This window comes from Grammomys surdaster, unplaced genomic scaffold (assembly GCF_004785775.1).
Source record: "Grammomys surdaster isolate TR1022 unplaced genomic scaffold, NIH_TR_1.0 164, whole genome shotgun sequence".
Lineage (NCBI taxonomy): Eukaryota > Metazoa > Chordata > Mammalia > Rodentia > Muridae > Grammomys > Grammomys surdaster.
This window is the reverse complement of record NW_021604612.1, coordinates 2,687,633-2,701,397: the sequence shown is the minus strand read 5'-3', so window position 1 is coordinate 2,701,397 and position 13,765 is coordinate 2,687,633. Positions and strand designations below refer to the sequence as shown.

The window sequence follows — 13,765 nt, the reverse complement described above, 5'->3', positions numbered from 1 at the left end:
GTTAATGAGAGTCAGGTAGGCCTGGCTTACCATACAGTTTTGTAGTTTTCTTTCATTTGTGCCGTGGCGGTAGCTTTCAAAGGGACCGGTCTCTGAAGTGGTCGTGTGCGCAGTGAGCAGTGAAGTCACCCGGGATCAGCTCCTGGCAGCTTTGTCCTGGTTTAGGTGTCTGTGGTTTGTCTGTGTAGAGAAATGGCAAGTTGTTAAATCACTGACCCAGCAGCAGCTACAAGGGAACTTTTCTGTTAACCGCTCTGAGAGAGCAGCACTTTAACACTCCTGGCCCTGCATGCTCACTGTAACTTACAATCGTAAATGCTGGCTCACTGAACTCCCGTGTGCTTTGACGGAGGACTCAGTCCGTAAGTAATTGCACACTGCACTGGAAGAGCGTTTTCTGAATGCCGTTAGTGGGTGTGTGTCACTCTTCTGAGATTCTCAAACAGACCCTGGCACTGCTGACCACTCTGGGTAATGTATTCAGTCTCTAACTGTCATCGAGATATCAGGAAAAGCAGCAGCATCTGTTACAGAGATCCGGGATTCAGGAGGCGAAAGGATTTGCAAATTTAAGCCAAACCTGGCCTACATAGTAACATGGCTCAAAACCCAAAATGTATGTTGTGGAGGGTATTAATACTGTCTTCTAGATTTTTCTCCCCATTGGAGCAGTTTCAATGAACTGTCCAACATAGTTAAATTTCAGTTTGTGTGTGTGCATGTATGTTTGAATTTTTTTTTTTAAGTAATGATTAGTCAAACATTCCTTTACAGGTAAGAAAGGTCTTAGGGAGGTGGGGTTCTGAGCTCAGCACCACCAGATCCTGATTTTACTGCCCCTGCACGAATATGGTGTCCTCTGTTTCTGTTGCCAGGGCCTCTAGTGTCAGGTACCCACTGACTTAGCCATGGAGCAGGAATTTACAAACTTCGCTTGATAATCTCCTAAAGCTCCAAGCCCACGCTTAGTCCCCTGCTGGACGACCTGCAGTGGTGAAAACGTTCATGGTAGATTTCAGGAGGCCAACCCCAGTGCCCGCCATAGAGTGGGAAAGAGGAAGTCCGGGAGGGACTGTGAAGGGCCTCAGCAGGGGTGGAGGGGGCAAAGTGTGGCAGGTCTCAGGCACCACCCCTCAGAGCTGCCTGAGCCACAGGCCTCACGCAGACTGCCCGACCGACCAACTTCCTCTGGCAGCCATTTTTCTGGATAAGGCTACCCGTCTCCTGTGATTTAGCAAAGCCTCTACCTTGGCAGCCTCTGCCCCTCCCCTGCACCAGGTAGACCACCTAGCCTACATGCAGGCTACACGGCTGGAAATAGCTAATCAGTAATCAGTTTAAGGTTTTCATCGGCTTATGCCAACGCCTGGATGAGGGGTTGTCACACAGGGAGATGAACACTGAGAAATGGGTTCTTCGCACGCTCCAGGCCAGACTTCTCCAGAGGATGCCGTCCTCGTCACAGCCCTCTCATTGAAAGGTCTTAAGAGAGTCCTGCTGGGAAAACACAGCCCATTATAATCTCCACAGTTAGACCTAATCTCTGTATTTTCAGGGGTAAATATTCTGAGAAACAAGGAAAGCGTTTGGAACTAAGGCTGTACAGGGCTGATCCATTTGGTTCCCAGGCAGCCCAGGGCTGGCTTTCTTGAGCGCTCGTGAAAGCCCTCCCTCCAGTCAGCTTTAGCAGCGGCCATGAGGCTTCCCAAGCCTGTGGTGACAGAGGGGCCCTCAGAGGCCTCCTGTCCTCTCCTCCTGCAGACTGCCTGCAGGTGGCCAGCTAGCTTAGTCTGGTCCTTTTCTCATCTGGTGTTAAACCAGGTCATTAGAGTTAGCGCCCGGCTTTGAAGTGTGTATTCAGATAAGTGTGTTTGTTACTGACTGCACGACGTGGGTGTCCATGTGTCTGCGTGAGGCTGTCAGTCTGTTGGCTGTACCGGGGTGACTGCACGACGTGGGTGTGCATGTGTCTGCATGAGGCTGTCAGACTGTTGGCTGTACCGGGATCTCTTTAGGACTTGCTATTGAATCAAGAAGACATGGTGCATAAGTTGAAAAGCCACTTTTTGTACCTACTGTTCACTCATCTTTACTAGATTTCCAGTAAAGGGCTGGTTCTTGTCCCGAATGAGCTCTGGGTGTGACGGTGACATGGCCTGGCGGACTGAGGGAGGCCATGATGCCCGAAACTAATGGGCTCCCTTCTCTTTTTAGGCCTCCAGGCTGGAGAAACAGAACAGCACCCCGGAGAGCGATTACGACAACACTGCCTATGACCCTGAGCCAGACGACACGGCGTACGTGCCGAGAGCGCAGGGGTGGGCTGTTAGTGCACACACGGCAGGCCTGCACCTCACGGCCTGTGTTTGTGGTCATTCGGTCATAACCTATGTCTCTGTGCTCACACGACCACCGAGCTGTTTGCCCTTTGCCGACATGCAGAGCCTTCTGCTCTGCTGTCAGTGCTGTCCACACCGGTCTCCAAGGCACTGCCTGCAGGGGTGACCGGGTGTAGCTGTGCCCCTGCAGCAGCTAGTCCCTCCAACTCCCTCACCCTGTCTACAGCAGCCCTAACCTCCAGCCCAGGACAGAGTGGGAAGGGCTCAGTGTGGCTCTAGGAGCCAGCTGTTAAGCAGAGCTTAGGGGCCTCCTGCTAAACAGGAGGAAGGAGACCACAGGTCCAGCCTGCTGGAGTGCCAGAGGTGTGAGTCACTGAAGCAGAGACTGCTAGTGAGTGCTTGTCATGCTGAGCCATTCTTCACCATCCACAGGTCAAACCGGAAGGGACGGCAGCGGAGTACGCTCTGGCAAGGTGATGGCTCATTGCCGGACACAGCAGAGCCCCGCCTGGTCCCCAGCCCCGCCCTCCCCAGCACAGAGGATGTCATCCGGAAGACTGAACAGATCACCAAAAACATCCAGGAGCTCCTAAGAGCAGCCCAGGAGAACAAGCATGACAGGTACGGATGCCACAGTGCTCTGGGAGAGCGTGCCAGGGGCCTCTGAGTGCCGCTCCCCCTCAGGGTGGCTGCAAACGTAAGCACCATGTCAGTGTGGTACTTTTATTCCTTTCATCATCTTACAAAGTAATCTGAGCCGGGCAGTGGTGGCGCACGCCTTTAGTCCCAGCACTTGGGAGGCAGAGGCAGGTGGATTTCTGAGTTCAAGGCCAGCCTGGTCTACACAGTGAGTTCCAGGATAGCCAGGGCTACACAGAAAAACCCTGTCTCAAAAAACAAAAACAAAACAAAAAAAAGGAAATCTGAAAACAAATACAAATAGAAACAAAACTACCAGGCTGGAGAGATGGCTCAGTGGTTAAGAGCACTGACTGCACTTCCAGAGGTCCTGAGTTCAAATCCCAGCAACCACATGGTGGCTCACAACCATCTGTAATGAGATCTGATGCCCTCTTCTGGTGTGTCTGAAGACAGCTACAATGTATTCATATATAATAAATAAATAAATCTTTAAAAAAAAAAAAAAAAAAAGAAACAAAACTACCCAACTAGCAGGTCAGTCTTCTGGCCACTGCTGCTCCCAGGACTCCCTGGGCTCCGCGTGTGTCATGTCATGTCATGTCGGAGCCTGTACAGTGCTTGATTCCTTACCCAGTTAGGAACCCCGCTGTGTCACAAACTGCACTAAACTGATCGCTCCCTGATGCTGTCAGAAATGTCCACGTGTGCCTGCGGCCATATCAGCCTTCAGAGATGGCAATGTGGCATTTGCTTCAATGTGAGAAGACTTCTTACCTGGAAACCCGTCAGCACCTTTGACGATTTGATCTCCTTTGTTCTAAAGATCAGGAGCAAACAGTGATCTCAAAATCCTTGGCTTCTGCTTCGGAAGCTAGAAGTGGCCGAGAGGATTTGCCCTTATTAATGATTTGGCGCTGTGTGCTTTCCGTGGACGTGGTGTGAGCTGGGGCGGCTTCACCCCTCTGCGTCCTTTCTCACAGATGTCGCTGAAGCTCGCTGAGGTGCGCCTGCACCTCCCTCTTGGTTCTAGCTAACTGAGTCCAGGAAGTCCCCTCACTGCCCCTCAGCTGTCCTGCAGCCTCACTTGTCAGGGTCACGGGTCTGTCATCTCGCCAACACACACACATTAATATAAAATTACAAATAGAGATGCTTTTTAATAGACTTTACCAGAAGTCAGTTTTATGATTTAAAAAAACAGGGAAAGAATGTTCCTTGAGGCCCTGAGTCTGTGATGGTTAGAAACAGCTTTGTCAGGCCAGACCTGCTCCAGTCTTGCTGATGTTTCCTTGCAGAAAGTGCCTCCAAAAGTGCTCTGCTTCCCCGTGCCCATGTCCTTCCCGGGCAGTGGGCAGGCCTGCACACAAAGCCCCGGCTCGGTGGCAGTGTTGCAGTAAGAACTTGCCCTCAGGCCCGTCAGCTTATGTTTGTCCCTCTGCGTCCTGTGGCACATAGTCAGTCCTCAGGCTGCAGACCTGTATGGTGGGTTTCAGTGAGTCAGCCATCAGGTGCTCTGTCAGGTGCTAAAGAGAAAGAGGCCTCCTAAGCCTGTTCTCACCACCCGGCAGCCGCCACGCTGGGGAAAGAGGCAGAGATGAGGAGACGCCTCCTTGCTGCTGTGAGCATCTGAATGGACGGAACTGTGTGGGCTGATTGGCCAGCGGCACATGACGGTGATGTGTAGGTGCCAGCTGGAATTTAAGGGAATGTTTCCAGCCCTTTATTCGTCACCTTCATGGACAGTGACACAGACCCTTGCTCCTCTTCCGGACATCTGCAGGTAGACTCGAGGGGTAACTAAGCTGTGGCTGTCTCAGCTTGTTGCCCTGTCACATACTGCAGATTTCAGACTGTTGGCCTCAGGGCCAATGCGTGTTCGTGACAGGACGGGGAGCCTGCTTGTAGCCATGTGCCTACTGTCCAGCACACAGGGCAGGCAAACCGTCCTGCCTTCATTCACTGAGTAGAGACGGAGCCTGTCCCGCCTCTGCGGACTCGCTTCCTCTGACGTGTTTGAGCTGCGTTTTAACAGCCTCCCCGATGTCTTACAGCTATACTCCCTGCTCAGAGCGGATACATGTCGCTGTGACCGAGATGGCAGCCCTGTTCCCCAAAGTAAGTCGCTTCCTGTTTACTCTTCCAATGAGCTTCTCGGCACGGCTTTCTTTCTGTTCTGTAGTGAGGAACTGAGCCCTGTGCGCACTAGGCAGCACTGGACCACCAAGCTTTACAGCCCGTAACCTTTGGCTTAGGTTTCTGTGGCACATTGTTTTTAAATATGTCGTCTTAAGGGCTTTCAGATGTTTTCAGTATGCGTGGATAAGGCATCGGTGTTTAAATCAGGTGCTACAAGGCAGCGCACTGGAGTTTAGGATATATCACCTAGATGATTGGTTGTTAAAATACCTTGAAATAGCTTCTCCTCTCTCAGTAGGCCATGAGTTGTAAAAGCCGAGACTGTTTTAAATGCCCAACTAACTGGGTGGTGGTGGCACATGCCTTTAATCCCAGCACTTGGGAGGCAGAGGCAGGCGGATTTCTGAGTTCAAGGCCAGCCTGGTCTGCAGAGTGAGTTCCAGGACAGCCAGGGCTACACAAAGAAACCCTGTCTCAAAGAAACCAATAAAATAAAATACCCAACTGAAAGCAGTTGGACTTTCTGGAGCAGCTCAGGTTGCTCTTGGGAGCAGGCTCACTCCGTGTTGCTGGCTACCAACCCTGCAGTCCCCAGCGAACAGCTACACTTTTCATTTCAGAAACCCAAGTCTGACACAGTGAGGACTTCCCTCCGCTTACTCACGTCCAGTGCCTACCGGCTCCAGTCGGAGTGCAGAAAGGCTTCCCCAGGAGACTCGGGCTTGCCCACAGATGTGCAGCTGGTCACCCAGCAGGTCATCCAATGTGCCTATGACATCGCCAAGGCCGCCAAACAGCTGGTCACAATCACCACCAAAGAGAACACCAGCTGAGTGGCGCTGTCCACCTGTTGTCTGGAAAGTCAGCTGTGGTGTAGACATGAACTCTTCAGGTTTTTACAGAACGTTTAATGATGCTTTCAAACTTTTTAAAAGAAAACTCAGTATTATTTTTGCATGTTTTCTAACAGATTTTTGACTGTAATTTAACCCTTGCCTCATTTGTTCCTGTTTGCAACTTAGTTCTGTCCCGTCGGATCGTCACCAAGTGCTTAGGTCACAGCCCCGTGTGTCTAAAAGGAATGGTTCAGAGTTTGTTACAACTCTCCCATCATATAAAGTGTAGCCATGCCTAAAACTATACTTGATATTTTTAGTAAAACATTTTCTTAAGGGATAAGAAAGTCAAGTTTTAAAAAAAATCAGCAGCATCTGTTCCTCACAAGCATCGTGCAATAAGTCAGCGTTCCATCCTGAGTTTGGGGCGTCTCCAGGTCTGCGTGGAGCACAGGGCCTCGCCACTTCCTGGAGAAAGCACATCTCTTGGGAGTGACAAGGAGCTGACCCGTCTCTAACTTTTGTATCATGTTAAGTGTTGTCTTATTTAATATTTTTATCTTGATTTTCTATCTATAAAGATTTTGCCATCATGCTGAAGTCTCCATAATGTCCAAAAAAGTAGTTACGAGTCCACCCTTTACGTCAGGTTCCAGTCGGCCACATTCAGAGCAGGGGCACCCATTGTCGGGAGCCTACCTTCCCCTCCAAGCCAGACAGCTCACTGAGAACCTAAGGCAGAGAGCCGCGGGTCAGCCTCAGGCCTGCTGGCATCCTCCGCTTGTCTCCTCTGGAAGGATGTCTTCCCAGGTAAGACATGCGGGGCCTCAGTTTACCCATCCCCTCACGGGTATATCACAACTAGAAATCCTATGGCACTGCAGGAAGAGTTCCCTGTGAGCCCTAGCTGGTGGCTGGTGGCTGGTGGCCACTCTCCCAAAGCTCCACAAGGGCAGAAATTGACACCCAGGCCACGGCAGCACTGGCATTTGCTGTGCTGAAGGCACCTTGTTGTTCTGACTATTAGAGCCTGGGCCGTTTCAGTTACTGCAGCTCTTCTGTCCCGGTGGAGCTCAGGCCCTGACCTGAGGGAGCAGGCAGAGGCCATGATGCCAGCCAGCTGCACAGCTGAGAGCAGCTGGGGACTTCCCCAGCCTGTGAGGACAGCAGCTTCTCCCACTCATGCCCCTCATGCTGATGTGGAACATAGACCTATGACTGCCAGCACTTTGGCTTTTTAAGGTACCAAAAATTTGGGTTGTTTTTTGACATTTTTCTAATTAGAAATGTGGCCAGTCAATCCAGACATGAGTTGTAGCGTCTCGCTGCCTCTCACAGCCTCTACCAGGGTCTGTAACCTGCACATGAGTGCACCTGTGAGCCAGCCCTGGATGAGCCAGCCCTGGAAGGCATCCATCAGTCTCCCATAGAACGACCGGAGCGAGGTGACCTCACTGTGCTGAGCCTGACTCATAAATCCCCATCTCAGCATGACCAAATTGTCCCGGAAACAGCATCACCACAAAGTCAGGCCCACAGCACAGCTCACCCACACTATGTGGCACGGGAAGGGGTCAGCACTCCAGAGCCCTGCCCACCCATCGATACTACAACCCTAAATGCCACTTGGCTGTGGGATGTCAAGGGGGCCTTTAGAAAGGGGCTTGCCAGTCTGAGCTCGGGCATCGTCTCTGACAAGCTTTTCTGTGCTTCAAGGACTACCGCTCTTCCTGGCGGGCTCCCTGGAGCTGGTTCCAATCCTGAGCTAGTTCCCACCATCCCCAGGGAGAACAGGCCTCTGTTAGAGGTAGAGCAGTGTCTTCCCGTTAAAACGCAAAGACCTGCCACAGAGAACACTGCCCATGGGAAATCAAGGAGCATGGGGTCAGTACATACAGCGTTTGCAGATGCTCTCAAGAACACCAGAGTTCAGTCAGTCCCATGTTCTTCTCAGGCTGAAGCTCCCAAGTAGAGGCCTGAGGAGACAGCAGGAGGGCCCCACAGCCCACAGACCTGGGTTAGAATAGACTGCTCCTATAGGCAAATGCATTTTGTCTCAACGCTTACCCTGGCCGTCTTTTGCATGTGGGTCCCATCGCCTCGCAGGAGTGAGCTCTGCATCCCATCAGGCTGCTCTGTCCCCTCTCTGGGATTCTGCCTTCCCACCTGTGTACCCTGCTTTCTAAGAGAGGATGAAAATACAATTAATGGAACAGGCCCTGCCCCGAGCTCCATTCTCAGAAGCCACTGTGGCCTCAGCACCATGGTTCTTACTTGCCAAAGACTAAGTCCAGTGTTGTGTACAGTCGGGACTCTGATTGCACAGTGTGGGGGCTCTACCCTGCCTGCAGTGACCTCCGTCGCAGAACCCTGCCTGAAAGTAGCATGTTTTCATCCTCCGCGGCTTCCGTGGGCTCGCAGTCCAGTTTCCTTCCCTTCCGTGTCCCAGTTTGATATAACCCACACTCTTACAACGTGCCGCATAGAGAAAAGAAGACACATTGCTTACCCGGTGTTAACTTCTCGCTCATCCTCCTGTGGTAGCTTCTCAGTCAGCATCCTGGTTCTGAAGCTACTATCCTCTCCTGTAAAATCCTTCTGGAATCTGTGCCCACCAGCTTTGCAATAAATCGTCTCTTTAAGTGTGTGGTCATGTGCTTCCCTCCAGCTGGTGGGTATTTCTAGACTGGGGGTGGGGGGTGTTGAGGTTTGGTCTTTTGTTATCTGTTGTAATGCTAAGTGCAGGCCCCAAGACCTCGTTGTCCCAGAGAAGAGAGAGTTCCCACTGAAGGCACTAAGTGACCCTGCCCCCAAATTAGTTCTGATTGGTGAATAAAGATGCCAACAGCCAGTAGCTGGGCAGAAGAGACATAGGTGGGGTTTAGGTTTCGAGGGTTTGGGGTTAGAGGAGAGCCATGAGGAAAAGAAGAAGGCAGAAGGAGGGCGGAGGAGCAGCCATGGGGTAGGAGTAAAGAAAACGTGACTCTGGGGGTTGGCCAAATGGAATTAGAGCAGCCCAGGTGAAACATAGTGATAACTCGGGGTTGTTGATAGGGAATAGATTCTAACAGCACAGAGGGTGGACAGCTGCCCAGCTTTTATACTGCTTAAGGCTTATTGTGCATATGAAGGTGTGTCTTTCATCCAGGAACTTAAATGACAAAGGCGGGGTAGAAACCAAGATTAAATACTTTCTCAAACAGTGGGGGCAAGCTCCCATGTCCCTGTATCTGAAAGGAGACGCGGTGTTTTAAGTCTCATTCCCTGGGACACCCAGCTTAGACTCCTTCCTGTGCTCTCTACAGTCTGTTTGTTTTGTATTTGACATAGGGTCTTGCCTTTGTCATCCCCCTGCCTCTGTTTCCTGAGTGCTGGAATTACAAACATGCGCCACCATGCCCAGCTCCTCGCCCGTGTGTCCATCTTACCTGGTACGCTTGCCTACCCCCGTCACCCCTTCTGCATAGGCAGTCGGGCAATAGAATGAGGCCAGCAGTCTTTTCCTTTCGGGAAAAGTTCCTCTGCACAGGTGTGTGTGGGGGCCGTGGACCTGGGCTTGTCGGGGCCACCCTCAGCCCCACAGGCGTGTCTTGAGAAGTGACTTGGTACTTCCAGATGTAAGGAGGTGGGGACAAATGAACCATTCCTGGGCCTCTCCAAATGAGGTCTGAGCAAGGTGGAATGTTACAGTCCATGTGGCCCAGCTTGCCAGGAGAGAGGGCCCACAACCCTCAGGTGAGAGCCAACAGCCCACACCCAGAGTGCCTCCTAGGCCAGGTTCAGGTTCCCAAGAAGCCTGAGGAGCTACTGAGCCTATCCCAAATCCCCCCCACACACACACTCCCCGATCTCTGACTGCATGGTGTAGGTGCTGAAACAGGAGCCGCCGCTGCCGCTGCTGCTGGTCTACACCATACCAGAAGGCGTTGTACTGCATCAGACAGACACTGTGGGGTCCACACACCTCATGGCACATCCCCAGCTCTCAATCAGACATCATAATTCCAGCTGCTGTTGACTGTCGGGTGCTGCTCAGTTCATTACGTGGGTGACTTTGGAGTACCGGTGAGATAGCACTTGCCTCAGAGCCTAACAACCTGAGTTTGATCCCCAGAACCTACATGGTAGAGAAAAACCAACTTCTTTGAGTTGCCCTCTAACCCCACAAGTGCACTGTGGCATGTATGTACCCACAGACGCACACAAAATAAACCTCTGCGGTCTTCACAGTAACTTACTGAGGAAGGTGCGTCTCCATTTGACAGAAGAAGCCAGCACACAAGGAGGCAAACTTCCCCCAGCCTGGGGAAGGTGAGGAATCTGACAGTTGATATAACTGAGGCAAAGAAGCCACTGACAGCACCTCTGGAAGCCTCAATGCCATGGCTGGGGCCCCTCTGAGGCTCTCAGCTATCAGCCTGGGGCCTCCCCAGCAGGGTCTGGGCTGAGCTCTCAGGCCGGTGCGCCAGGACTGCCTGGTGTCAGCTGAAGCCAACAGAAAGGGCAGCTGAGCTTTATACTTTGGATCGGTGTTGTGCAAGCATTGCAAGTCCTCACACCCGATTTCCATATGCTGACAGTAGTCGTGGGGCAGGGCTCCGGAGACATAGGTGTGATCTCGACAGCACCCTCACATCCAACCCCCCCGTGATCACCTGGCTCTTGCTCCCCATCCTGCATCTCCCACAGATGTGGCTTAAGACCATCTACAACAGAATCTGATGCCCCTCTTCTGGTGTGTCTGAAGACAGTGACAGTGTACTCATATACATAAAATAAATCTTTTTTTTTTAAAAAAAGAAAAGAAAAACATCATGACCCAAAAGGAAGTTGAAGAGGAAAAGGTTTATTTGGCTTACACTTCCAGATCATAGTCCATCACTGGAGGAAGTCAGGACAGGAACTCACGCAGGACAGGAACCTGGAGGCAGGAGCTGATGCAGAGGCCGTGGAGGAGTGCTGCTTACTGGCTTGCTCAGCCTGCTTTCTTATAGAACCCAGAACCACCACCCCCAGGGATGGCTCCACCCACAAGGGGGGGGTCCTCTCTTATTGATCACTAATTGAGAAAATGTCTTACAGCTGGATCTCGTGGAGGCATTTTTTCTCAACTGCGGCTCCTTTTTCTCTGATAACTCCAGCTTGTGTCAAGTTGATACAGAACCAGCCAGTTGTCTGTCTGTCTCTGTCCATGGAGCGGGACAAGAGGGAACCAGAGATTGAGCTCAGCAATCAGGCTCAGATTAGATGCTAAGCCATCTCAAGAGCCGTTTTGTTTCTTAAATTACATTTTCTTTCACTTCAAAGGCTACAGCTGTTCTTTTTCTGTGGAAAAGTATAGGCAAATACACAAAATGAAAAAAAAAAAAAAAGAGGATGGAGAAGCAGCTCAGTAGGCAGAGTGCTTGCCAGGCATGTACAAAGCCCTGGCAGGATTCCATCTCCAGCAAACCATACAAACCAGCCTGGGCAGCACGGGCCGGAATGAAAAATACCATTTATCCTGTTAGAAACCACCGTAATGCAGATTTGTTTCCTTAAAAACTGGGATTCTGTGATTGCTTTGAGCAACTTTGGGTTTTTTTTTTTTTTTTTTTTTGGTTTTTTTCGAGACAGGGTTTCTCTGTGTAGCCTTGGCTGTCCTGGAACTCACTCTGTAGACCAGGCTAGCCTCAAACTCAGAAATCCGCCTGCCTCTGCCTCCCAAGTGCTGAGATTAAAGGCGTGCACCACCACTGCCCGGCTCTTTGAGCAACTTTTTAAGCTACCCAGACAGGACTGTGTCTCTAGAGCTTGGCTTGGGAGCGTTCTGCTGTTTGAGTGGGTGGGCACCTTTAGTGAATGGGTGCTCACAGGGCCTGCATGGTAACTTGGTCCCAGGCTGTTTCCTGTTTCCTGGGGCAGGATGCAGGGTGGCGTGGCCCAGGAGGGCTTCTGGGAGGCTACTGCAGGCCGGTGACTGTCACTGCAGGTTTGAGTTTGTAAAAGGGCTGACTACAGCCTGAGGAAAAGATGGGGTGAGGGGGAGTGCACATCTCCATCAATAAGGATGAGGTGGGAGAAACTTGGGCTCTGGGCTGGTGCCAGGACAGATGGCATCAACTTAGCGGAGGACACAGAGCAGACGGAATTCTGGCTTGTGATGGAGTCTGGACTCATCTGATGACTGCCTAGCATGAGACCGAGGCTCCAGAGTGATGGTGTGAGAGTGGGAGAAAGCCTGCGGTCCCGTGAAGTACCCATGTGGAGGCGACTGAAAACCAGAGGCCTGCCTCATGTCACCCTGAAAGGCCTGGGAGGTGTCAGGATCTGAACCCTCAGGTGGTGAACCCTCCTGAGGTTATGTCTGAAGAGGCCAGCGTCACTGCAGTTAAGCTCAGAGGAACTCACTTGCTCTGTGGGTCTGTGTGCATCATGATAATTCTGGAACTTTGATTTCTTTAAAAAACACAGAAAAAACGTAAGAATGTGCTTTCATTTTAATCGCAGGTGTGGGGGTGTGGGACTGCTTTTGACTGTCTTCCCAGCTCACTGATTTGCCTCGTGCTCTAGCAGAGGCGTGGTTTTGCCAGCTGCAGAGTTTCTGTTGATTGTGTGATGTTTGGGATTCTGGGAACTACTCAGAGGGTGTGTAAACGCTACCACCCTGGGAGGTGTGGTTGGTGGTCACTCAGGGAGGCTGGTTGTGGTTTGTTAGTAGTTGTGTCCAAAGAAGAAACAAAAGCAACAAGCTTCAGGATCTCTCTCTCCTCTTCCCTTACTAGTTAATATTGGGAGAGAAACGGGTGTGGTGGGGATGAAGGTGGAAAAAGAACCTGCAAAGTAGCAAAGACCAGCTACAGCGTGTGTGTGTGTACACGCGTGTGCATGCACGCACACACATGTATCTATTCACAAGTGTCTGTTCTCCGTCCACCATATGGGTCTCAAGTGCTGAACACATCAGGCTTTGTGACAAAGTGCTTCTAACCCTTAAGCCATCTTGAGAAACTAATTTCCATCCACAGCCCAGGGGTTCAGAAATAACTCTGGGCTGGCAGGGAGAAGCAGGTGGCGCGGCTGGTTAGGTCTAAGTGCTCGGCGCTGTCTTGGGAGTCAGGGCTCAGGCATGCATGGCGGGAGGACTCTCACGAATGCCATGCCTGCAGTGACTGGGGAAAGGAACACGGGAGTGGCGGGCTGGTGTGCTAATCCGAGGATGAGCACTGTGGGGCGGCACACAGGCAGCCTTGTGTCTTCCGGACTCTGAAGGCTGCAGATGTGCAGATCATCTGGAGTCCTGCAAGGAGCTTTAGAAAAGCCAATTTCAATAGAGAAAGGTGGAACTGAAGGAAAGTGAGTAAGGAAGCAACGGTGTGAGGACTGCTCGCAGAAGCGTGACTGTGTCCTGGTGACCATAAAGGTCCCCTTCCTCAAATAAAGACGAGGTGTCAGACTCCACATGGCTGACCCAGGCCAGGTCATGGAGAACGTCGCAGCCTGCTTTGGTTCATCAACAGAAAGCTCCGAAAACCCAGGCAGCAGGAACAGGGCTGTGTTGACTTCCTGTGGCAGCACGGTCTGTCTCATGCCGTGCCATCTCGTCTGTGTGTCTGTGGCTAAGGCCCAGCTCCCCTAGGGAGATGGATGGGAGCAGCCTGGAGGACAGGCTGTCTGCACAGAGCGTCCATCATTCCTTGGCCATAGCAACCGCATCCCATCTCTATACAGAATACTCCTTAGAGGAACTGAGTCAGACGGGGGTCCTGCCCTACATAATGACATGCCAGCAACACCCAGCGCCATCCGGCCTACCGCGATGGAAAGCAGCAG

The 13,765-nt window shown here is 51.6% G+C and overlaps 1 protein-coding gene across 6 annotated transcripts in view; it reads left to right on the top strand.

Moving 5' to 3' along the window:
* The window catches only part of Git2 (GIT ArfGAP 2), a 45,821-nt gene extending 37,226 nt beyond the window's left edge, over positions 1-8,595 (top strand). For all 6 annotated transcript variants that reach the window (XM_028765457.1, XM_028765455.1, XM_028765453.1 and 3 more), the window contains 4 exons: positions 2,215-2,297; positions 2,772-2,960; positions 5,033-5,096; positions 5,738-8,595. In XM_028765457.1, the coding sequence (XP_028621290.1) occupies positions 2,215-2,297; positions 2,772-2,960; positions 5,033-5,096; positions 5,738-5,950 (549 nt within the window). In that variant the 3' untranslated portion in view covers positions 5,951-8,595. The remainder of the gene's footprint in view (positions 1-2,214; positions 2,298-2,771; positions 2,961-5,032; positions 5,097-5,737) is intronic.
* Positions 8,596-13,765: the final 5,170 nt, after the last annotated feature.